This window comes from Leptodactylus fuscus, chromosome 9 (assembly GCF_031893055.1).
Source record: "Leptodactylus fuscus isolate aLepFus1 chromosome 9, aLepFus1.hap2, whole genome shotgun sequence".
Taxonomy (NCBI): Eukaryota; Metazoa; Chordata; class Amphibia; order Anura; family Leptodactylidae; genus Leptodactylus; species Leptodactylus fuscus.
In genome coordinates this window covers 28213644-28241437 of record NC_134273.1, presented here as the reverse complement: position 1 = coordinate 28241437, position 27794 = coordinate 28213644, and the positions used below count along the sequence as shown (strand labels likewise).

General features: G+C 42.7%; 1 protein-coding gene across 1 annotated transcript in view; it reads right to left on the bottom strand.

Annotated features, from left to right (window-relative positions):
• The window catches only part of FAM107A (family with sequence similarity 107 member A), an 82922-nt gene that overhangs the window by 34433 nt on the left and 20695 nt on the right, over positions 1-27794 (bottom strand). Inside the window, exon 2 of the mRNA XM_075287933.1 lies at positions 7016-7079. Within this exon, the coding sequence (XP_075144034.1) occupies positions 7016-7079 (64 nt within the window). The remainder of the gene's footprint in view (positions 1-7015; positions 7080-27794) is intronic.

The window sequence follows — 27794 nt, the reverse complement described above, 5'->3', positions numbered from 1 at the left end:
AGATGCTCAGGGATCTGACATTCGGTACCCCCCAGATCAGCTGTTTCCCAGAGCACCTAATTCCTAACATAGTTTACTTGCCGGGTGCCACTCACTTTCTGTATTTTTAGTAGGACAGGACACTGCTGCAGAACTCATAACCACCACCACTAAAAGTAAGGCAAGTAAGCAACCGGGAGGTGCATGCTCTGGGAAACAGCTGATATTTTGGGGTCTTGACAGTCAGACCCCCAAGAATCTAAAATCGATGGTCAAGAATTTTTAGAAGATGGATAACCCATTTAACTCTACAGTCTACGGCCTAGACTGTCAGCTACCACTCTCTATAGAGTTTGCCGCCCATCACTTACATATTGGCTCTGCATATTACTGTCCATATTACTGCTACCATCAATAATGTGCTTGCCAATATTGCTCATATTCTGCTTGTCTCAGTACCACAGGTACTCCAGTAGTACCAGTACCAGTAGTACTAGTAGTACCAGTAGTACCAGTAGTACCAGTACCAGTAATACCACACGTGCCCTTCAGGTAGTGCATGCAGAAAAAAAACAGTGCTCTATAGATAGAGTGTCCCTAAAAGTTATGTCACTCTCAAAAGGATTAATGCCCCCAAAGTCAATGTCTTGAAGATAAGGATATGAATTTTTACATTCTGATTGTTTTTCCTGAGATAAGAAGAGGAGACTATCCACTTAGCTCCCTTTTTCTAGCTGTAGTATTCATCCCTCCACTCATATATACAGATATATACTTCCTTGTCTTTCTTCTTAGCTGGACATGACCAGATATGTGCCTTACTAGATGACCAGCTTTTCAAAACAACACGTTTTGTGATATTCTGTCCTGAGATGTCCATCCTCTATGTGTCTAGGTCATACTTGCCAATTCTTCTCTAGCCTCTCTCTTTTTAGAGAGAGGCTATTCGAAATGGTCAATTAACAGGTCTTTAAATATTGTCGATAATATCGATAGGAAATCACTTTTGATCCCTAAAAAGCGCAAAAACATTACAAGGGAAAGAGGAAGTTTACACTTCTCGACGAATTATAGTTTGGATTATAGTAACATTGTCAAAATTATAAAGAATAATATAGGGATATTAAAACAGGATGATACCCTCAGTTCTCTAATTTCAGGAGGAATCAATTTTATCTCAAAAAAGGGCAAAACTTTAGCTAATCATCTTTCCCCAAGTCTCTTCAATGATGGTCGCACTGTATCAGAAACCTGGCTTCATATCAAAGGGTTTTATAAATGTGGCACTGCGAGGTGTCAGACCTGCAAATATGTGGATAAAACTTCTATTTTCCTTAATGCTTCACAAGATCATTCCTTTAATATAAATGGATACATGAATTGTGGAACAGATCACGTCATTTATATTATCTCATGTACTTCATGCAAATTGCAATATATTGGAAGCACAATTAGACCTTTAAGATTGAGAGTTTCTGAACATTTATACTCAATCGCTAATGAAAAATCAACCAAAATAACTGGTGTTACCAAACATTTCAGAGATGTACATGACGGCGATCTATCCACATTTACTTTGAAAGGTATAGAAAGGGTTTTAAAACCTAAAAGGAATGGAAATTGGGAACAACAGGTTCGGATAAGGGAAGCCTTCTGGATCCTGAAATTGGACACCCGGGTCCCGAAGGGGTTAAATTTCAAAAGTGACCTTTCTTACATTTATAAAACATAAATGTTATTCATTTCGCTCCCTCTTTTCTTTCTTGCGTAGGAGTACTAAACTTGAGTACAGTCATTCTAGTTATAAAGTGATCATGTGTCTGTATCTATATAAATAATCATCTATCTTTTGTCCAGCATTTCTAGAACCAGTAAGATCAAGACCAGATACGTAACAGAATATAATTTTGATCATACTTACCTATTGATGTTGACATCTTTATCCATATCGGGTCAACAAGTTTTGTCATCTCATTTTAAACTTTCTCTGCGGATATACAAGTCACATGATAGGGACTTAAACTTGCGCATGAGCAATGAATACTAATTTGGCCATCTTTAGTAAGGGCTAACATGTAGTCTAGATCTATGTATATGATCTTTAGTTGCCAGTCCAATACATCTAGGGCTAAATAAAGAATTCGTATTGAACAATCTATGAATAGGTTGCTTTTTTGTAATATCATATATTATATCCATTATTTTTTATTGTATATGTGTTTGTATGTGTCTGGATTTTAATTTTTATGTTTATTTTTGTTGTCTCTGTATGTTGTATTATCAGTCTTTGTATTTCTGTTTTTTTGCAGCTACTCAATCAGTAATTTTCACTATATAGAGGAGCTCTTAGGGAATAGCCAGATGATAATTCCCCAGAAGCTGCTGGTGAACCCTGGAGGGAGGGGCACAAGGGACAGTGAGCCCTAAACTGAAGCCCCCCGCTTGCCCTTTCTATTGCCAGACCCTATCCTAGGTAATAGGCGACAACCACGAAGAAAATCCCTCCCTGAATACGTGAAACACAAAACGCAGACAAGACGTACAACAACAAAGGGAGGTCAGGTAGCCAGGGTTCGGTAACAAGAGAGCGATGCAGTGCCAAATCGGAGTCAAGAGAATAGTCAGTAGGAAAGCCAGAGGTCAAGGATTAGAATACAAGTAAATAACAGCAAGAGATACCAGAAAGCTAGAGGCAATAACTGGCACCAGTGTGACTGTGAGCCAAGACTAAATAGGGGAGGAAGAACCCGCCCAGAACCTGACAGGAAGGAAAGCTGTCAATCACAGGCAAGACAAAATCAAACACTAAATGAACAGAGGCAACCTTGGCAGAAGACGGGTGTGGTGCAAATCCAATTAAGGACTAGAGCCGTGTTCACACAGTGCAACTAAAAACTTTAAGCAGATTATCAAACTGCACACGCCTCCTTCGCCGCAGCATGCGAGCAGAGGGTGGCGCAGAGGCCCGAACAGGCAGAGATGTTACAGGAGCACTTGCATTTGTTTCGTCAGGCTATGATTAAGGAGCGCTCCGAAACGCATCAGCCAGACGCCGTCTTTTCCACTTGCCATCATGGACTTTTTTTGAAATACCAACACTGACATATATTTTATTCTGGATACTTATGAAAATAAAGGCTACGTTTTAATCAGAGTTTGTTTGCTGGATTCATCGTTTGGCTATTCAAATTCTTCTGGAATGTCTATTAGGCTCCTGAAGAAAGGGGTGACCTTGTGGTGGCCTGGAAGAGTGGGACAATTTCTCTGTTATTTTAAGACATTGACTTGAGGTACGTTAAGCCTGGACTGGAAAATCTGATCTGTACATTGGATGGATTTCCCAGTTTGAACCCAGTCAGTAGATGGGAGTCCTTGCATCACAGTGATCTATAGTAACCTATGCTGCTGGGAGACCCTACCTCTTCATGGCGCCACTACTTTATACTATATACATCATGGGTCTGTGAAGCCACAGGCAGGCAGGGAGTCTCAGCGTAATAGGTCACTATGATAGAAGGATTCCTGGGATCAGGCTGAGAAATATGGCTGGCGTATCGGTCTGGATTGCCCTGTGTGCATGGGACCTCATTTACCAGTCATAATTAAAAACGGATGTGATCAACATATTGTACGTCCACAACACAAAAAGGGCATAGCATGTACAAGTAGGGTATCATGTCCCAAAGGGTTTGTGGCCTAGCCAATATGGAAAATCACACATCCTCCCAAATCCGGTATGTTCACCAAGTGGTTGTGATGTCAGCTGCATCTTGTTTAGGGTGTTGTGAGCATGTCATAAACTTGTAATATTGCATTGAATCGGTTTTATGAGAAATTAGAATCCTTAACCAAATCCAAGATAAGATAGAGGCCTCTGAAAATACAGCTCTTCATCTTATATGCGGGTTATTTCCAGCAAATACACAAGTGACTCACTGAAATCAATAAGGGATGACAATTCCATCCGAGACTGTTCTGTATGACTAGCAATGAGATCTGTATAATTTGGAAAATGCCCTGATCATCGGGTGTCAATTACAGTAGTTATCTAGTATGTAATGACGGGTGTAAAGGGTTACTAATACAGAAGCCCATCACAGCCCATGTAATAGCACGTCATGGATTCATAGCCTTCCCCTAAATCCAGGCTTGTAACACTGTAATTGACATCATAGTCTTAATAATAAAACCAAGGTGTGTCCTTGACAAAAGTGTCTATTGTCCCAGTGTGTAGTTCCATTGATACAAGGTAAGCTGTAGAAATCCTATCACAATGGAGACAAGAATCACAACTGCTGTACAAAGATATGCTGGGGTACATAGACGTAAAGGCTAGATACCCCCAAACTCCAAGTGACATGGGGAAGCCAGGGCAAAATCTAATGTGTAATATGTGGGTAACTTACAAATATCAAAGAGGTGATGCAGATGGTTATTTATGGCATGGAGATATTGATGATAGGATAGAGCAGTTTTGTGTTCTTGTACCAGAGGCAAGAACTATGAGAACTTACTTGGGTCAGGCTTGGTTCAATCCGCATAAAAAAAAAAAATTCGGATCCCATAGACTATAATGGGGTCCACATGGTTTCTGTTGGTTTCTGCACGTAAATGGTGAAAAATGTGGACAGGTGAACAGAATGCCCATTTGGAGACTGGGCACAAAGGTGAACCAGTTGTTGTAAGGCAGAGCATGTGGGATACAGTTGTCCATGTATTTTTGACATGAATGTTACAATTGGGGTATAAACCATACTTTCAACATTCTGTTGGGGAGATACAGGAATTTTTGGGCTGCTCATGTCCCCTTCTGTATATCACCACACACCCTTGGGGCACTACGTGTGGTGGCCAAGCCATCGTTTTGGACATGACTGACACACAAACTTCCCAAGAGTCTGGAAGATTTGCCTACTCTTCCAGGAGGTCACACCATTGTCAAAGTGGGCAAGTTTGGTATAAACCCACAATGAACTTATGGTATACACAATAAACATGTGTACAAACATGTGCAGATATAATATTTACTATCCTAAAGTTAAACAGCATGGAATATTACCGCATGAGCACATATTTTGTGATAGGTTCTTAAAATGTTGACCAATATAGCACATACTACATTCTTGGTCAGTGTAGCAAAAGCAGTGGTGTCAATTGCACCAAGCACTATTATGGTCTATATGCTGTTTAGTATGTTGCACACATGGACCACACGGAGATAGGCCTTAACATGGTCAGGGACAATAGTCAGCCATCTAAGGCCCGATTCACATCAGCGTTTGGGTTTCCATTCGGGGAGCCCCGGAAAAGAAACCTATACGCATTAAAAAGCAGTTACCTAAGTAAGCCACACGGACCCCATAGACTATAATAAGGTCCGTGTGGTTTCCGCAAGAAACATGTGGAGAGAAAAGTGCTGCTTGTAGTACTCAGGGCAACTCCATTGGTAGGGCAGCTTTATGAATATTGAATAAAAACTGAAAAATCAAGTTAAATATATAGGAAGTTCATATACCTCTGCCTTCTACTCAATCCAATCCTGACCTTGGCTCAAAAAATCCAACAAAATCTGCAACAAAAAAGCTGTGTTTCCGTAATGCGGAGCCTCAGTCTTACTGTATGGACCCAAGAATAAATGCTATTCTCTAATATGAGGATGAGACACCTACAAGACTACGATACCTCTTGTACCCCTTTGGTTTTGTCTCCTGGGTCAACACAATAAAAGAATCGAATACGATTGTACGTATCGGCGTATTTTGTTTGGCGGCCTTCCTATTATTTTTTGCAGCTGACTCGAGAAAGAAAATATTTCCAGCTGAAACATTCTCTGACCATGACCGGACGCTATACGCTCAATGACACACTTGTGCCGGACGGCTACATTGAACATCAAGAATGACATTGGGTAAACAAAGGCAGAAGTCGGGGCTGGTGGTTTGTGCTCGTGAAAAGCTTTTCTGTCGTCTGTCAGTAGCTTGTACTTGCCAAGGTACAACTTGTTCTCATAATGCTGCTCAGTATAGGTCCATTTCTATGGCAACGGGAATAATTACATGCCATTGGGAAGCCTCTTAATATATATATATAGCAGGACTGGTGGGCGAGAAGTTTTTTCTTGCTGATTGACAGCTCAGTGCCATATCCACGAGTTGCCAAGGCTTAGTGAATTCACAGGTCGCATACTGCTGTTTGCCTGTTTATTAGCTACTTTATTTCACACTACTTCAGGAATCGCTTTATGGAGTTTTTGCAAAAATTACAGTGTTGGATTTCCTGGCAACCTCTGCATGGCAACCCCCGCACCATATATATATATATATATATATATATATATATATATATATATATATACATATATATATATACTGCAAAGTAAGAACACTTTCCATAATAGAAGGGTTAATAGTTTATTCTGGTCAATTTTCCAAATAAAGTGAATGAAGAAAAGGCCTGAAAGAAAAGGTGTGACCTTTGCCCTTTGCCTTCCATCAGTTTGTCTCGGTACTTGCACACAGTTTTTGGCAGATCTCGGCAGGGAGGTTGTTCCCGCCATCTTGGAAAACTAAGCCCAGATCTTTTGTGGATGTAGGCTCGCTCCAATCCTTCTGTCTCTTCATGTCATCCCAGACGGACTGGATGGTGTTGAGATCAGGGCTATATATGTGGGGGCCATATCATCACTTCCAGGACTCCTCTTCCAAAGAACAAGGGTCCCACCATATATCAATGGGAATGACATTTCTTTTTTCTTCATTCACTTTATTTTGGTAATTGATAAAAATGAATTAATAATCCTTGTATTTCTGAAAGCATTCTTACCATGCAGAATTTTCCCACCTATGCCTAAAACTTTTGCACCACAGTATCTATCTATCTATCTATCTATCTATCATCTATCTATCTATCTATCTATCTATCTATCTATCTATCTATCTATCTATCTATCTCCTATCTATCTATCTGTCTGTCTGTCTGTCTGTCTGTCTGTCTATCCATCCATCCATCCATAATGTATTAATAAAAATCTTCTTACCTGAGCCATTTATGACATGATTTCCATATTCATTATGGAATTTGGCCTGGAGCGAGTATTCCTTCTGCAAAGAGAGGAAAGAAATGCACATTTAATGCTTTTCACCTCCCTTACAGTTTTACAATAGATGATATGTACCCAATGTGTAGGCTATTATTAATTTAACAACTGAGGCTCCTTTGACGAGTCAGATGTAAATGCCATAATTGTACTATTAGGGGGGTCTAACTGCTGAGATCCCTACTGATCCCAACACTTGGACTTGGACCAACATATGTAAAAAAAATGCCATAGACAATTGGATTTTATAGTTGGAACTGAGTAAGATACACACCACCAAGAGAATAATCTTCTATATGGACGATCTGATACTTGGTTAGGAACAGCCATACACAATAGACAGCTGTTACCCAACAACTATCTCTTCAAACCCACCCCAAATTGGCTGAGCATGCATGTGGTCTGAATGGGAAGAGAGGTAACAACCACTGCCAAATACCTCAGTTGGCAATTTATCTCTCTGCTCCTTCTCTCCTCCAATATCTACAGCTGGTGTCCGGAGTCCCCCATATATATTAGATGGTTGGACGCTCCTAGCTGAAACTTATGGCCATTATAGATCTTATAGTATAACACTGACGCCAGGTTCGCACTGGTGTTGGCTCTCTGATGTTCGGATCCCTCCAGGAATTGAACAGCGAGAGGCAGACTGCTAAAACCGTAATGGGGTCTGTCAGGTGTCCGCTGTTTTCTAAACTAAAGCAGCAGATGAAGGAGTCATCCGTGCAGGACTTTTTCGGTGGACTCTATAATGGAGTCTCCAATGGAGGAAACTTTGACGCAGATCTGAACCCAGACTTTTTGGTAACAACCAAGAAATGTTGGTTTGAACCAATTCTTTAATTCCCATCAATATGAACATAATCATCATTATTGTCATATTCTGCACAGTCAAATTAATGTGTTATATTGTCAGCTTAAAGACGACTTTTCAACCCTCTCCATCAACTCCAACTCTTTGCTTCTTTTAGTCTGCAATTCCACTGATTCTGGTGCAGATGGAATTTTTTCAGCCCTCACTGTTCCCGAGTAGTAACAGTTGTTAGTTTCAGTACCGAATATGTTAATTACGCTCTCTACTTTCATGTGGGTGGTCCTAGGCTCTCATATATAGTCTGCGACCAGCCACATGACAATAGAGAGCATAATTGGCATATTAGGTGCTGAAACTAACAACAGTGATTGCTCAGGAGTGGTGGGCTCTAGAGAAACAATTCTAACTGTGCTAAAATCAGTGGAGCAGATTGAAGCATTCAAAGATCTGGAGTTGGTAGGACCTTTCACCACCTCCCACAAGTCCAGCTCTTTACATCAATTAATAGGCGCTGCTCTGCTAAATACAGAACAGTTGGATTTTTTTCTCTAGCTTCTATGGTTCCCGAGCAATCAATAATGTTAGTTGTGTTGCCTGATATACTATTTAGACTCTGTACTGTCAGGAGGTCGGTGTCAGGCGGAAGCAGACAAGGGGTGTGATTCTGAGCTCTGACACTGCCCTCCTCTGAATCACACCCCCTGCCTGACACCACCCTTCTGACATTACAAAGGCCAAATAGCACATCAGGGACCAATATAATCTGTGCTTGTTGCTCAGGAATGGTGGGGGCTAGAGAGAAAATTACAACTGTGCTGGAATCAGTGGAGTGGTGCCTATTAACACATGATAAGAACTAGAATTGGTGAATTGGTGGAGGTGGTAAAAGGTCCTCTTTAAAGGCATTGTTATTTGCTAATATGTTGATTAACTGGGGTCCGACCTTTGAATTGCCATAGACAAAATATTATCATAGTAGTAAGCGGTCAGTACTTGCATATTTTATAATCACCATCTATTGTGGTTTCTACACAAAATAAAGTATACTGTTACACTGAAGAGTCAAACATTTGTCTGACATATTTCTATCATAGCCATTTCTACACATGGGTCAATACATAATATTCATTAACAGATACAAACCCCCAAAACCTTCACCGACCAAGGCAGATTTCTATCCCCAGAAGTAAACAATGAAAGTTACTATTGAATGACAGCAAGCAGAGATCTTGAAAAAGAATTCATTTTAAAAATAACTCTTCTCTGTTGAGGCTAGGGCCACAAGATAACTTTGGCCACCAAAGGATCGTTGTGTCGCCTGCAACTCCTTCACTTATGATATGATAATCCTTTAATAGTCCCTATGGGGAAATTCAGTGTGTTACAGCAGCATAGATAATACAATAATACAAGAAAAAACACACATAAAGCTCAGAATAGAAGATTTTAAAAAAAGATAGTAGGAGTCATAACAAAAAGAGAAAGAAAGACTTGAGGATCATTTAGTTCTCTGTGCGGAGTGATCTTCACTTATTTTGATGTTGACTATACAGCCTGACCGCGGTTGGAACGATTGCATTCTTTCTCACACTTGGGGTGAAGCAGTGAATGGAGTCGTATTGTGACCACGACCATAAGTTGCAGTCGTGGCACCCTCTTGGTCACCAATGCAACTCCATTCACTAACATAAGTGAATAAGCCGCAGAGTTACACATCGATTTTTGGTCTATGACGTGAGTCACGGACTAAGTCACCATGTGGCCCTAGGCATTGATCAGTCTCAGCAGTCCCATGGTCCTCTCCATTTCTGGCCCAATGAGTCCTGGTATGTAAGGGAAAGGGGGGACCGTGACCACACATTGGAGCTCTATAGATAGGTTAATGTCTTTTTTGGGTGTTTTACACTAACCTTGGCCACCCCTGAGTTTGATCTATATTTTGAACAACCCCTTTAACCTTGGGGTAAAAGCAGTCTATCCCAGCACTCATTCAACTTATTGGTCAACTACACAATAATGGTTTGGGGCAAATTTTTTCCAAAGCAAGAACGGCAGAAAAAAATAATCTGAAGAAATAGTTGGCTGAGCTCATCATGACTTGTATTGGAGTTAAATCCAATAACATAACTTTTGGCAATAATTGCCGTCACACTTCAGGCTTTCCCTCTTGAGTCAATATTTGCTCCTACAACCTGTTCGTTACCTTGATACTGCGGTTGATACAGGGAGCCCTGAGGATGAATGTCACAACCTGAAACAACACAAGCCCATTCATTGTCCGCTGAGCTATGTTAACTATTAACCAGGGGACTGGTGGCTGTTTATCAAAAAGAAATCAGAAAGGAGATCTTTCTGCTGTATCTTATGTTAACAGCGCCTTACAGAGTATTCTGACCGGTTTGGCAAGGATTTTATAAGCGCCTCTTGTGTGGAAGGAAAGCATAACATTTTTTTGATGTTTTATAAGAGGCCAAACCTGTAGATTGCGGGCACCATGTATCAATATTATTTCAGGCAAAAAGTGGAGGTATTCGCTATTCGCTTAAGCAGCCAATCAGATTCTAATTTTTTGTGAACATAACCATGTAGGGTTCTTCCTTTTATAATAATAACTTTATTTCTAATAACTTTATTTATATAGCTCCAACATATTCTGCAGCACTGTACAAATCAGAGGGTACATAGACAGTATTGGACATTACAATGTGACAAAGAAATAATGTCTGGCGTACAATCTAAGGACACTTGTCTCCTATCCACAGATGATAAGTGACTTATCGGTGGGGACCCGATCACCAGTTCCCAAGTGATCAGGAGGATCTAGGACTGGGTGCATTACAGTCCTGACAACCCCATAGAAGTGAATGCAGTGTTCGTCACACAAGTGCACTGGTTCTCCATTCACAAAGAGGCCTTAGGACTTTTGGTCCCCCATCATCCTGATCACTGGTGGACTTGGCGATCAGGCCCACAGCGATTGGCCACTTATCCCCCTGTGCTATGGATAGGGGATAAGTGTGTATAACAGGACAACCCCTTTAAATTTGTACATAGTTAAAGGTTAAATATAAATAATTTAAAAATGTTGCAATGTTTTATGGATTTTCTCTAGCCATCTTAGTGGTGACATCTTTTGCCTGGATCGTTAGTCAATGGATATGACCATGAATGCAGGAACTTTCTATGGACAGAAACCCAGCCATGATGTCCTTATTGTGGTCGGGTTATCTTCTCATGCATGTAGTGTCCTCCTGATAACCAGCCATGATGTCCTTATTGTGGTCGGGTTACCTTCTTATACATGTAGTGTCCTCCTGATAACCAGCCATGATGTCCTGATTGTGGTCAGGTTATCTTCTCATACATGTAGTGTCCTCCAGATAACCAGCAATGATGTCCTTATTCTGGTCAGGTTATCTTCTCATACATGTAGTGTCCTCCTTATAACCAGCCATGATGTCCTTATTGTGGTAAGGTTATCTTCTCATACATGTAATGTCCCCTCCTGATAACCAGCCATGATGTCCTTATTATGGTCAGGTTATCTTCTCATACATGTAGTGTCTCTCCTGATAACCAGCCATGATGTCCTTATTATGGTCGGATTATCTTCTCATACATGTAGTGTCCTTCCTGATAACCAGCCATGATGTCCTGATTGTGGTCAGGTTATCTTCTCATACATGTAGTGTCCTCCTGATAACCAGCCATGATGTCCTTATTGTGGTCAGGTTATCTTCTCATACATGTAGTGTCCTCCTGATAACCAGCCATGATGTCCTTATTGCGGTTGGGTTATCTTCTCATACATGTAGTGTCCCTGCCTGGTAATCTTTCCACAATAAGGAAATCATGACAAGTCCTAGACCAAAGAAAGTTTTTTCATTCATGGTCGTATCCATTGACACACCAAGTAAGAGAAAAATAAGTACAATGTATCAATTTTTAATTCTCTTTATTGAAGGTTGACAATGAAAAATATGATCTGATCAATCACTAAGTTCAACTTCTTTACTTTTTGTCTGTTCTTTTTGACTTATATCTAGATGTCTTCATCTGATTTGTGTGTGACTGATGATGTCATCAGAACAAGTGTCCTTGCACAACCACTATGGAAGAAGGGGTTCACTGTAGGTCTTCTGGAAATAATGTTCATACTCAGGGCTCGTTCACATCTGTGCCCGGTCTCCGTTTTGCAGGTTTCCGTTTCCTGCACAAAACAGAGCAAGAGACAGAAAGCTGCAGTACTCTTTCATACCCATTCATTTAAATGGGTTTGAAAGTTGTCCGGCCGTGAGCGCCGGTAAGCGTTTTATGCTCTCCTTGGCGAAACCGTTTTTTTATTTTTAAACGGACAAAGAGTCGGACATGCAGTATTCTGTGTCCGGTTTAAAAAAAACGGTTTCACCGCGGAGCGCATAAAACGCTCACTGGCGCTCACAGCCAGACTCGGCATGACAGGTTTCAGTCTTCTGCATGCAGAAGACAGAAACCTGAGAACAGACTCCGGGCGCTAGTGTGAACCCAGCGAAGCATTCCCTTTTTGAGATAAAAGCAGGAAAATGGGCCAATGTAAGGATCTGAGAGACTCTGACAAGGGCTGGATTGTGATGGCTAGATCAATGGGTCAGAGCATCCCCAAAATGACAAATCTTGTGGATAGCCAGTGGTTAGCATCTGAAAAAGTGTCCCAAGAAAGGATAATGAACTGTCAACAGGGTAATGGGTGCCATGGGCAGTTTACCATAGGGAATTAAGACTGCTCTTTTGGTCGGATCCCATAGAATAACTACTGAAGCACAAATGGCTGAAAAAGTTAATGCTGGACATCCTCAGAGGTTGTCTGAAGATCACAAGCTGGGGCATTAGCCTAAAGGATGTTTTTACTGGCTACCTAGGATAAGTAATGAATAAGAGATCAGTGGGGGTCCGACACCTAGGATCTCTGCTGATCAGCTGCTTGAAGAAGCTGCTGTACTTTCACGAGCACCATGACCTCTTCACTGTTGTAAATGTATTCATATTACATATACTGTATATATAAGAAGAACCTTCCTCGTGCTCCACAGTCAAGCTGACCCCAACCAGATTGAGTATGGACAGGACTGGTAATGGTCGGCACTTCCATTCACTTCAGTAGGAGCAGTGGAGATGCTGAGTGCTGTACTTCAGCTATCTCTGGTTGCTCCTATTGAAGTGAATGGGAGCACCACTAGTCCCGTCCACATTCAATCTGGTTGTATTCAGGTTGAATGTGAAGCATGGAAAAACCCTTTAGTACGCTTTATTTGCAGAATTGTACTGAGATTTATGCATATTTATGGGGATCAGTGATAATATATTTTCCAAATCAGTATATATTAAAGAATACATTTTTTTTTTTAAATCAAGTGGTCATCCAGGATTTTTTCTATATTACTGGATAGATGGGGTGTGACAGCCAGCTGGGGTGTGCATTGATCAGCTGTTTGGGTGGTGTGACTGCTCCCTGCACTATACAGTTCATGGAGCCAGGAACAGACAGCTCTGTATACTGTATGGCAGCCTGGCACTGTTACTACAGTTCCCATTGACATCTATGGAGCACCTGATTTGACCTACTCCATTCTAGCATCTACTATGGGAGGTGGGCATGGAGCTATCTGCTTCCAGATCAGTGCACCGTATAGTACAGGTACCGGATGCACCCCCAATAGCCCTTTAGGTGAATGTTTGTATTGTAATTGAAGATTGCCAGTATGCATAATATATGATGGAACTGAAAATTTGTTTCAAGAAATCCGGTCTAAAAGAGTGGGTGGTCGTCTCAGAAAAGTGATGTGAGACTCCTTGACCATGAAGTCCATACAGACCCCAACACACAGGCGTGTTAATGTCTGGTCATTAACCTGATTACAATGTGTTACAATATGGAACCCTTGTTGCAGTCTGTTCAGACTAATGAGTCATATGAAGCAAATCTGTGCCATACTCTGAGCACACACATTACTGTCATCATGAATCACAGCTTACATGGAGACATCTGTAATGCACTCTTATCTTGCTGGAGCCATTATATAGTCATATAGGTTCTCCATAGAGCTGATCTCTCATGTGAGCCTTATTGTTACATACAGTTATGTTTCATTATATATATCAACATATGTCAGGATCATATGGTGCCTAAATAACATGGAGTAGAACTATAATCTGTGCAGCTGAAGACATGTAAGGAGATGGCTGAGCTTCAATTTACCAAGTTCAGATATGCTATGCCTTTATGTACCAATGTGTATATTAACCAGTGTTTACTTGCCCTTAAAGGGATTCCAGACTTATATATTGATGACCTATCAATATGGCTGTGATTGGTAGAGATCCGACACCTCGGGCAGCCACAGATCAACTAGTTGAAGGGGCTGCATCATTCAGGTGAGCACTTCAGACCCTTCACTGAGTACCAAACATAGCGCCATACATTGGTTAGTGGCTGTACTTGGTATTGCAGCTCAGCCCCTTTCACTTGAATAGGACTGAGTTGCTGCAATACCATGTGATCAATGAATTTGATGTATTCAGCACAAGGAGAAGAAAAGCTCATGACCCCCATGGCTTTTTCAAATAGCTGATCAGTGGGGGTCCCAGATGTGAGTCCACCTACCCATCACATTCACATATTGATGACCTATCCTAAGGATCCTGGGTCATTAATACATTTTGTAATTGTATATTTTATTAACAAATTAGTCTCCTTTTTGTGAAATCCTGCATTTTCCCTCGTTCCCTGACTTCTCCATTGAGAGCTGCCCCTGCTTCTCATTGTGTATGGAGTATGGGGCTGTGTGAAATGTATAGAAAAAGAAGGTGGGGAAGAGTCACTTTAAGTGGCTATATCTCAGGCATTATAACATACAAACGTGTGGTGACATATGAAAGAGGATATTAGGATATTTATATGCAGCTGCATAATATATATCATATAAATGTCCTAAACCCAACCAGAGATATCTCTGGAAATAATAAGATAATCTCCTCTTTCATACAACACCAGAAGCAAGTTTCTATGTGTTATAACACCTGTGCTATAGTCGTATGAAGTGACTCTCCCCTCTCCTCATTTTCTCTTCACTTCATACAGCCCTTATTCCTTACACAATGAGAAGCAGGGACAGCTCTCAATAGAGAAACAAGGGAAAGGGGGGGGGGCAGGATTTCACAGAAAGGAGACAAAATCTGTTAATATAGTATATTACAAAATGTATTAAGAACACAAATCAAATAGAAAAAATCAAAAATTGCCCTAAAGTTTAGTTTATCTTTAAAGAGGACCTTTCATCAGATTGGGCACAGGCAGTTCCATATACTGCTGGAAAGCCGACAGTGCGCTGAATTCAGCACATTTGGCAGGTACAAGTAATGACACATAATACAATGTATTTATGACTCAGCGTTTGTTGATAGTCTTCCTGTATTATGTCCTGGGGTAAAGCATACATGACCCGCTGCTTTCGGACTGACTTTGCCATCTACATTGCTAACCAGTAGTTGTTAAAAGTAGTTGAAAACAAAAAAGCCTTTGTGTTTCTTCATCGCTCCCTGAAGTCGACTTACAGAGACAACCTGGTTGCTAGGAGATTTGTGTCTAGAATAAGTGCGAGCTCCATGTGGCTCTGAAATGCCGTCATTTATTAAGAAATTATCGGAAAAATATACGGGGAAGTTTATAGCAACTTATGTGGCGTTCACACTAGCGCTGCTGCCTGGCCTTTGTGTCAAACTGTTTTGTTTGCACGGACACAAAGTCGGACATGCAGGGGCCCCATGGGCTGGAAACGCTCGCAAAGTGTATGGGATTCATGCAAATCCCATGCCCACCTTACGGAAAAAATAGCAGCATGGACACGCTGCGATTTCCGAAACCATTGCGGTTTTGAAAATCGCAGCATGTCAATTATATCTATGGAAATGCTAGCGGCTTTCCCATAGATATAATTGTAACAGAAAGTCTGTGAACTTTCGGTTCAAAGCGAAAGGGAATAACCGCAATGTGTTCACGATACGGTTGTTCCCGCGGTGCTTTAGCGCTGCGTTTTTGGCCTGTGGGGCCTTAGCCTCAAATTGTGTTTTTACTTGGAAATGGCTAACAGGAGGCAAACAATAAAACCGCATTGTTTCAGAATGTGAAATGCTCTCAGATATGTTTACTAAGGCGGACTGAATAAAACGCACGTCTATGAAGCTGCGCTCTGGCGGATTTGGCTGAGGTTCCCGCCGTTCAGGTTGTTCGAGTTCTAAATGTTTGGATAAAATTATTTGACAAGGAAATAATCAAAGGTTTAAGCCAATATTTGGTAATGGAAATGCGTTCTGTCCTAGGTGAATATTCACATAACAATCCTGCCATTGCCTTGCTGTATTTATTCCTGCATTAGTCATACGTATCATATAAAAAATTAGTATATTTGGGCAAAGACGTTTAGTCATTCATTTACCCGATATATTGGAATCTTCTTGCTATAATTTTTGTCTTCAGCGAGTGTTGCTGCTTAGGGTATTCTCCAAAGGATTTCTTGTCAGACAAAAAAAAATCTTCAGTTTTTTTGAGGATTTTTTTTACAGTATCCCACGGGTTTGTTTCTTAAAACTTCTAGTGTTTTTGGATTTTTTTTTTTTTTTTTTACAAAATCAAAAACATCTGCTCCCCACTAATTTCTGTGGGAATCCTGAAGCTCCTATAGAAGTTTTATCTGTAGCAGAAATAAATGAGAGGAAAAAAATCTGTGAAATATACAGGATAAGCAGCAGTGGGCAGTATGAGGGGCAAGAGAAGTGGTACTGGGCAGTATACTGGGCAAAGCAAGTGTCACTGGGCAATATACAGAACAAGAGAACCAGAACTGGGCAGTATACAGGGCAAGAGAAGTGGCCGTAGGCAGTATACAGGGCAAGACAAGTAGTATGTCCTACATCACATACAGACTCACGGTCAGAGACATCACTTATCACAGACCTTTACTTAGACCACATCTTCTCCCCCTCAGGCTCCATTTTCTCCTCAGGCCGGGTTCACATCTGTGTCCGGTATTCCATTTGGGGAGTCCGCTTGGGGACCCCTCGAACGGAATACTGAATGCATTAAAAAGTGCTGAGCAATGAAAGCACACGGACCCCATAGACTATAATGGGGTTTGTGTGTTTTCCACGCGGTGTCTGCCTGAAGCATGCAGAGAGGAATGTAGTGCTTGAAGTACTTTTCTCTCCACATGACTCGTGCGGACACCGCTCGGAAAATACACGGACCCCATTATAGTCTATGGGGTCCATGTGCTTTCACTGCTCAACACTTTTTAATGCGTATAGGTTTACGTTTGGGGGGTCCCCAGGTGGACACCCTAAACAGAAAACCGAACGCAGATGTGAACTGGGCCTCAGGCTTCTTTTTGTCCTGAGTCTTTCTTTTGCTGTGGACTAAACACCATTTGGTCATGTGATGTGATCACATGATCTCTGAAATGCTCCAGAAGCCGCAGGACTATGAGTTGTGCAGAGCAGGCTCCTGTATACATTGATCTATCTGGGCCTCATTGTACATTGTGGACGGTTTTATAGCATGTATACAGGCCTGTCCCTGCCCCATGTCCTGGCCCTGACTACCTGTATGCTAGGTCTGATAGGTCATCAATATCAGATTGATGGATGTCCGACACCAGACCCCAGCATTCCTCCCCGCACACACAGTACAGTGCTATAGGCGCTACTGTGGAGAAGGACGTTCCTGACTGACTGTCAGGAACGCCCTTCTGACTGTAAAGTACTACGGTACCGGGACCGATAGCGCTTTACCCGGGGCACAGATCGGGAAAGCCGACAGTGCGCTAAATTCAGTGCACTGTCGTCTTTCCAGCAGTATATAACACTGCATGTGGCCAAACCCATGAAAGGTCCTCTTTAAATGGGGCTAGAAAAACATGATTTCTTACTTTCATAAACATCACTTGTCCGCAGGCTACATCTGGTATTGCCGTTCAGCTTCAGTCACTTCAATAAAGCTGTGTTGCAATACCAAACTCAACCCACTGACTGGAGTGGCGCTATTTCTATAAGAAAAGAAAAAGGACCCCTTTAATGGAGCATATTTCCCTAAAAGTTACATGTGCAGCAACCCGTAGGTCCTCCTGATAAAGGAAAATGCTGAAAAATGGGCTTGTCAGGTTGCTTTCTAATGTAGAGAACTAGCAGCACTTGAAGAGCTGAGCAGAATCATTATTAGCCGTTTTGTAAAGGTGTGCAAGTAAGAAGGATCGGTAATTAGCGGCAGCGGCTGCTAACCTCTATTCATCGGATGCGGTGCCACCACTTACAGATTAGCTGACATGTAATTATCTCCACTAATTTATGTTAATGCGCTTTCAGCATGAATTCACAGATGTCCTGCCACAGGAAGAGTATGGATTTTACAGTTTGCCGTGCTTCACATATTTCTATGGTTGAAAACATACTTCACATTTATAGTCTGTTATCTAAACAGTCCTCGCTAGCAGTAATATACACTGACATAGAATTTGCATATCTATAAAAGCCTTTATCTTGTCACTGGTATATATAGACTTGGAAGTATAGATATGTCCTTTACCTTTACTTTTAGCTCAACATATCCTGAGATATGTAGTGAGATAACCAGCTTCGAAACCATCATTTTGTGATATTCTGTCAGGAGATGTTGTGCTTGTCTGTATGGCCACCCAGTGGTTGTGAGGTGCATTGCAGCCTGTTGTGTGTTTTCCTAGAAACTTGCAACATTGTATTGAATTTGAATACAAAGTCGTAGAAGATCATCAAAGCTCTTGCTTTAAGGCAGTGGCCCCCAATGGCCTGGGCTGCAGACCAGTACCGGGCCAAGGATCACTTGGTACCGGGCCGGCCCGGGACTTTTGTAGGCTACTAGGTGCCGGCACAGACACACAGGTAATGTTATTAATTGTGGGTGGGAGCTATTACTGTAATAGAGCCCTAGTAATGCCCCCCATAGGTAATAACATTACCTGGGTACAGGGCCGCCGATAGGCCAGTACTACTGCTACTGGCGTCAGGGGCCCGGCCAAATTTTAAAATGGCGCCGGCAGCAGTCATTGTATGTCCTGTTTCAACTCAGATCTGCGTCCAGAGGACGCAGATCTGAGTTGAGCACATACGCGGCTGAAGCGAGGAGCTGACACAGGTCAGCTCTTCGCTTCGCCGCTGCCGCCTGTCTCGCTGGCACATATGCGGCTGAAGCGAGGAGCTGACCTGTGTCAGCTCCTCACTTCGCCGCTGCCGCCTCTCTCGGTGACACATATGCGGCAGAGCCGGAACCCGGCTCAGCCGCATATGTGTCAGCGAGAGAGCCGGCAGCGGCGAAGTGAGGAGCTGACACAGGTCAGCTCCTCACTTCAGCCGCATACATGTCAGCGTCAGCGAGAGAGACACCCAGCGGCGAAGCGTGGAGCTGACCTGTGTCAGCTCCTTCCTTCAGCCGCATGTGTCAGCGAGAGAGACGCGCAGAGAGCGGCGAGGGAGCGGAGGAGAAGGTAAGTTTAATGTGGAGGTGGAACGTGAATCTAGGGGCAGATGAAAGAGAGGACGGAATGACACTGGGGCAGATGAAGGAGGGGACGGCATGACACTGTGGGGACATGAATCTGGGGGCAGAGATGGAGAGGACATGAATCTGGGGGCAGAGATGGAGGGACATGAATCTGGGGGCAGAGATGGAGGGGGGACATGAATCTGGGGGGACATGAATCTGGGGGCAGAGATGGAGGGACATGAATCTGGGGGCAGAGATGGAGGGGGGACATGAATCTGGGGGGACATGAATCTGGGGGCAGAGATGGAGGGGACATGAAACTGGGGGCAGAGATGTGGGGACATGAATCTAGGGGCAGAGATGGAAGGGGGACATGAAACTGGGGGCAGATGAAGGGTGTATATGAAACTGGGGGAGAGATAGAGGGGGGACATATAATTTACGGGTGACTGTAGGAGGATTATACAGTGTGCGGGCACATGAAAAATTAACAAGTGGGCAGAGTCAACATAACAGTGGGTGGGGCTAAATTTCCCGCGGCGCGCAAAGCAAAAATGGCAGGGGGGGGCCCAGACACTTAGGCTGTATGGGGCCCCAAAATTCCTGATGGCGGCCCTGCCTGGGTAGGCAGGGGGAGACTATTACCTGTAGTGGGGCACTGTCAGGGCACTTTTACGGTTATAGTGCCTCCCACAGTTAATAATTGTCCACCAAATACAGGTAATATTACCTATAGGGAGGCACTATTACAGTGACAGTACCCCTAAGTGATGGTCTCCCTGCCCTACCCATACCTTTAAGGGAGTTGTCCATACCCCCCATAAGTTATGCATCAAATGGAGAGAGATCTCCCTTAATAAAGTTTAGGGAAATATTTAAATTTAATAATTAAATATGCACATTATTGTGTTTTCTTATGTGCCACCCTATCTCCCCAAACCCCACCAGCCCATGGGAAAATTGGCTTGCATAAAAGGCTAGTAAAGCCAAGGGTCCCATAGTAGGATCCATGCAGAAGACACAAGGAGGGGTGATTGAAGACACATGTACTGTACATGAACCTGATCCAAATCTAAGTTAGTTAGGACTTGGCGTAGGTTATATAATAAATCTAGAAGACCTGGGCTCCCTTGTCCTGGCCCACCTAGATTATCACCCCATTCCGCCAACTGTCCAGTCTGCAAAAAAATTTCAAGTTGAAGCGCATTTTTGGCCACTTTCTAGTTGCATTGGCCTAAGTAAATGTGGGCCCTTGTTTCTTGTCCATGGTGACATTGAGTGGGAGAGCAAAGGTGAAGCGATGCTTTAAGTCATCAGTGTATAAAATAATACTCATATACCCCATAAGGTATATACAGTATATATATATAGTGACAGTAAAGTATTACAGTATATTATCGGCCATATGTTATTCTCTATTTTGAAGAGCTGAGCAGAATCATTATCAGCCGTTATTAGCAATGTAACCCTTTCCTCCTTCACTGCTCCATTCCCTATCATCTCTACCTCGCTTATGACTAATATAACATTCGCTCGCTGCCATCTTATACTAGAACATAAAGGCAGGGAGCTGTTACTAAATAGACTGACAGCTGGATGTGACAGTCTACATGTAACAATACATAAGATGGATACAAATGCATTCATATCACATTGCTTAGATGTTCATCATAACATATGGTCCTGAAGTAGCATGCAACCCAGACTCTGGGACAAGGCAACCGTATAGGGCACCATGCTGCTATTATGAAGCCAGGACACTCTTGTAGATATGGCAGAGTGGTGATATTCCCAGCTGTCTTTGGACTGCACAGGTTATGTCACTGTTATGGAGACTCTGTAGATGTCATTGTTCTGGGGTACCTAGTGTGGAAGGTTCTTTATTACGAAGGCCTGAGGATGTCACTATTATGGGGGTACTGTGGTTGGTACGTCACATTTTCTCTCCATCCATTCCTTTTGGATATGGATAGGTCATCGGTATGAAATATCCTATGGGGGCCTGACAACCCTTGTAAAGGGTTCATCCAGTACAAGATTAAAGTCTACTTTCTTCCAGAATACAGTGCCGAATGTTTCACAGGTTGTTGCTATTAAAGCTTGGTACCATTTAAAGATCCATCCCTGGGCCCCTACGAAAGTCGCACAAATGCACTTTTTCTCCAATTACCCCATTGTGGACTTTTTCCAGCCTCCCAGTACATTTATACAAAATAATAAATGTTACCATTATGAAAAACAATTTGTTCCACAAACATTAAGCACTCATATGGCTTAATGAATGGAGAAATAAAAAGGTTATGGGGTTTGGAAGATGGGAAGTCAAAAATGAAAATTGAAAAATGGCACCAGCAGGAAGGGGTTAAAGGTATATTCCAGTCACAACAAGTTGCCCCCTATTCTATCCTTGCTGATCAGTGGGGTCTGATCTCTGGAGCCCACATCTATCCCCAGCTGAAGTATAGAGCTCGACTATATCCATTGAAATGAATGGGACGCACATTTCCAACCATTGCTTAATTCAAACTAGGGTGCAAAATACCCAAAATCTCATGATCAGGCTTCCGATGATCAACAACTCACCCTACCCTGTGTAACTTGTGACTGGAATATCCCTTAAGGCTGCTTTCACACGGAGTTAACACTCCGCTCATTCTGACATGTAAACACGTTCAGAGTGAGAGCAGTAAAACAGAATCCCATTGAGTTTAATGGGTTCGGTCTTACGTGCGCTACCCGTTGAACTCAATTGCGTATCACATTGAAAGCAATAGGCAAAAAAGCCTTCCATTGAGTTCAATGGGTAGCGCAAGTAAGACCGAACCCATTGAACTCAATGAGATTCTGTTTTACTGTGCTCACTCTGAACGTGTTTACGTGTCAGAATGAGCGGAGCGTTAACTCCGTGTGAAAGCAGCCTTAAGTGAAAGTCATTGAGCCGCATTACCACACACACCTCTGGGCAACCTGTGTGTTATTTAGGACAACGGATTGTGATACAATAGATTTGTTAAGGTATGTTCACACCACGGAATTTGGAGACAGATTTGAGGCAGACTTCTACCTTGGATTTCTCTTCAAGTTTGTTTGGTGAATAGCCTCAGATACAATGGAGCCGCGGAACCTGTGGGAAGATCGAGCAGGACGCTTCTTTTTCAATGCGAGTCAGATTGCGGATGATCTTTGAAGCAGATTAAGGGACCATTCACACGTAGACAAATGGAGAGGAATTTGGTGTGGAATTTCAGTGCTTAAAGAGGACCTTTCACCACTTTTGGGCATATGCAGTGTTATATACTGCTGGAAAGCTGACAGTGCGCTGAATTCAGCGCACTGTCGGCTTTCCCGATCTGTGCCCGCTGTAAAGAGCTTACGGTGCCGGTACCGTAGTGCTCTATGGTCAGAAGGGCGTTTCTGACACTTAGCCAGGGACGCCCTTCTGCCCAGCAGCGCCTATCGCACTGTACTGTGTGAGCGGGGAGGAACTCCCCCCTCCCTCTCCTGATAATGCTCGTCTATGGACGAGCTGTGTGAGCAGAGGGAGGGGGCGTTCCTCCCGGCTCCACAGCACAGTGCGATAGGCGCCGCGAGGCAGAAGGACGTCTCTGGCTAATGGTCAGAAACGCCCTTCTGAAAATAGAGCACTACGGTACCGGCACCGTAAGCTCTTTACAGCGGGCACAGATCGGGAAAGCCGACAGTGCGCTGAATTCAGCGCACTGTCAGCTTTCCAGCAGTATATAACACTGCATGTGCCCAAAAGTGGTGAAAGGTCCTCTTTAAACAAAGCCTCCCATTGACTTCAAGCAGAAAAAGGAACCCATTGAAGTCAATGGGAGGCTTTGTTTCAGTGCTGAGATTCCACACCAAATTCCTCACCATTTTCCTTGGTGTGAATGGCCTCTTACAGTTGGAATGTGACTCAAAATCAGCTGCAAATTCCTCAGTGTGAATGGCCCCTGAGGTAAGAACGTCACATGTAATAGCAGCCCCCTTATTTGCCGTTTGCAATAGAAATTTACAAAGTAATAGTTCAGTCACAAAGTGACAACACGCTGTACATCTTTCTAAAATCCACATGTCATTCCACAGGCTTCCTGATGGGGATTTCGGTCTTGGGATCTCATTACGACAAAGAGCTCACGTTACTTCTCTGCCAGTCTTCCAAGCATGGCAGCCACTTGTACGCTCAGGCTATTCGACTGGAAAATTAGCGTAGCTTGAAATAGCTCCTATATTATATTATTCATTAATAAAATAGCTGGACACAGGTGAATTATGTTCCCGTCCTTCTTGGTGCTGATACAATTGAGTTTATGCCAAATTTCTCAGCGTTTCAATGCAGTGAATGGTCGATGAAGGTAATCTGCCATGGGTTTTTGCTTTTATTTTCAGGGAGGTATTTTAGTATCTATTTTAGTGGCCAGATATCGATTTATTTGGCTAGCTGTACATGGTGTATCATTCTAATTGATCCAAACATTAGACCAAACTGCGGTAAGTATGGAGTCCAGGGTTGACCTAACCATTGAGTACAACCACAGGGGTTCTCCTACTGTCACTTATGAGTGCTACATATAGAACAAAAATTCCCCAAATATACAAAACCTCACTTCCAGTATTTTAAGAATTGTGACTGTATCACTGCTATATGTTATTCTTGTTACAAACCTATCAGGCTATTAAACTCTGTACTTAGGTCCCATACACATTGATATGTTGTCTGGGTTGTAAGGTTCCGTAATCCATTGCCGACAGGCTGCTAAGGGACTAGTATATACTTCCATATCTTACACCCCATGGTATGCTGCATCGCACGCCATATTACAGGAGATATGTAGGCAAGAAAAACTTCTGGCATTGTTCATACCGCACCAGAATGCTCATTCAATTTTCTAATACGTCTTTAGTGACAGATACAGGTTCGGGTTGGGATCCGATGATAGTTGGGTTTGAGTATGGAAGCTTTGTGGAGAACGCTTTTAGGCTGCCTTCACACGGAGTAACGCCGTTCTTGTAAAAATCCTCATTCACAGCTGTACACGCGAGCGCTGCGGAAGGCTCCCGAACACTTCCCATTCACTTCAATGGGAGTGCTCGTAACGCTGGCTTTACGAGCACTCCCATTGACGTGAATGGGAAGTGTTCGGGAGCCTTCCGCAGCGCTCGCGTGTACGGCTGTGAATGGCAGCCGGCGTTACTCCGTGTGAAGGCAGCCTAATCCTGTTTTTTTCTGGAGAGCAACACACTGCCCCCTGCTGGTGTAATCTGAGGAGCCATCACATCTCTAATAACCCTGCAAGCAGAATTTATCTCTTCACATTTCTCAGGCAGAAACCACTGGTAGTCGCTTTTTAAGCGTATTGGTTTTTCATTTTTCAGGTCCCCAAGCGGACCCAAAGAACAGAAACCTCAACACAGGTCAGTGATATGTACAGGACATCCGGCGACTACAGGTGTTACCTCTTATAACAGGGTTTCCAACAGGAGTTTTTCAGCAGGATAATGCTCGCTCACACACAGCAAGGGTACATCCATCAGATTGGAACATTTTCTTGGCCTTTCCAGTCAACAGATTCACTACCATTCTATCAAGTATAGGACCAGCTGGGCTGCCGGCATCAGCAACCTAAGAGGGTAGAGGATCTACAGGCCCCGCTGCAACATCTGTGAGTAAATATGCTGCAGGATATCATATGGATCCTCTATACCTCCATATAGTGGTGTAACAAGTGTCTGGTGGGCCTGGGTGCAAACTTTTGTCCGGGCCCCCCCTCCAGACCCCAGAGTATAATAATCAGAAGCCCAAGGAAGGTGAATAGAAATAACTAACACATACTTACATTGCCTCACCTTTCCTGGGCATCCTGGTTCCAGTTGCCTTCAGCATCTTCCCTGCTGAGACCTGTGATTAGTCCACAGTGGTCGCGTGAGGACGCACTGACGTCATTACGCTGCCGCGCCCCATGTGACCACTGAGGCCCATTCACAGGCCTCAGTCACAAGTTGGAAGATGCCAGAGAGGATGCTGAGCCCAGGAGAGGTGAGTATAACTATTTATTATTTTAAGTCACCTCACCTGGGCTAGTATGTATTGCGGCCAGGGAACCGGGGTTTCCTCCGACCACTTTCATAGTTGTATGAGGCCCCGGCCATCTCCAGTTGGCTGCAGGCCCTGTACCTTGCTGGGCCCATCGCACTCCCTGTGACCACGATCGTTACGCCCCTGCCGTCATACCCAACCATCTCTCATCTTATATCCCAAGTAGAGGTGCCCAAAAGAGTCTTAGAGCCTCCGCTCAGTTGTACGGTTTTCCTTAATAGACTTCTCCTTTCGGCCATAATCTCTTATATACGTCATCATTACAGTCACATATAGAACGTTTCATTCCATTCCATTTTTGGTATAGAATTCTTTTTTGTCAATGGGGCAGATTGGTGAAGACTGGCGTTCTTCTACAGGGGCACAGGGGGCGCCTCATCAGATATACACTCAGCCATGCCATGTGCCTGCACTGACAGCTGGACTGATCAAACATTTGGCAGTGCAGTATCCAATGCCATAGCCTTCACCTCGAGAATAGTCACAATTTTTTTTTTCTGCAAAAGCCTCATTTGTGCAAAACTTTGCAACTTTTTCATGCCTTGTATGCCAGAAAATTGCTGCACAACCCATAATAAATTTCCACAAAGTGGATATACCAAGGAAATAAAATATTGTACAACTCAGTAGGAGATCTGAATACCGCTCACAGCAGGGCAAAAATTACGTTTGAGGCTCTAGTGCAATTTAATCTGCACTATATACCTATAGGGTCACATGGAATTGAAATCCATTGAATGGCAAAATCTTCAGCTCGGTGTGCGCCCCTGTGTATACGTATCCGAACACAGAGAACAGTAAGCTGCTACGTAAGCAGTTGTGATAATAGGAATAGATGAGATTGGTTCCTCAAGTAGAGAAAAGTAGAGAAAATTACATGTGTGATGCCAGGTTGCTAGGCAAGGTGCTAAAAATACCAAGCGATGTAAGACATCAAGGTAGAGGTGTTGAATACAGTGTAAATTCACATAGTGGTCTCAAGTAGCCGCAGATAGGATAACCCAGTAGTATGCTGCCCTCTGGTGGAACGTGTCGGAATATATATATATATATATATATATATATATATATATATATATATATCCTGCTAATATTATAAGTGTGAAAGTTTGTGTGTTTGGATGTTTGGATGTTTGTAAGTTTGGATGTTTGTTCCTCAATCACGCTAAAACGCCTGGACGGATTTGCGTGCAATTTTCCACAAACATAGTTTTCCCTTAGGATTGAGTCACAGGCTACTTTTGGTGCCACTAAACAACATGGCTTCCTAGCAGGAGACTCACAAAAGCAGGACTCCTAGCCCCAGCTATAGACTCACACACACTGCCTGGCATTTCCTGCCTCAACCTGCCTGCACACTCCTTACTGTCACCTCAGGAGTAGCCCTCACTCTACTCACTCACATAACACATCACATTGTCTGTATCACTACATACACAATATAACACATCACATTGTGTGTATCACTACATACACAATATAACACATCACATTGTGTGTATCACTACATACACAATATAACACATCACATTGTGTGTATCACTACATACACAATATAACACATCACATTGTCTGTATCACTACATACACAATATAACACATCACATTGTCTGTATCACTACATACACAATATAACACATCACATTGTCTATATCACTACATACACAATACAACACATCACATTGTCTGTATTACCACATACACAATATAACACATCACATTGTCTATATCACTATATACACAATATAACACATCACATTTGCTATCCCACCAAACTTTTTAAAGCAATTTTACAGTTTCACACGTCTGTGTCCGCCCAATTCTCAAATCACCGCAGACGAAGTCGCAGGTAAAAGCTAATATATATATATATATATATATATATATATATATATATATATATAGCTTTAATGGTTGAGCATGGAAATCTGACAATTCTAAATTCGGAATTGCTGGGACCATCTGTCCATTTTTATCTGCAGGTCATGGGGACCAGTATAGACTCACACACACTGCCTGGCATTTCCTGCCTCAACCTGCCTGCACACTCCTTACTGTCACCTCAGGAGTAGCCCTCACTCTACTCACTCACATAACACATCACATTGTCTGTATCACTACATACACAATATAACACATCACATTGTGTGTATCACTACATACACAATATAACACATCACATTGTGTGTATCACTACATACACAATATAACACATCACATTGTCTGTATCACTACATACACAATATAACACATCACA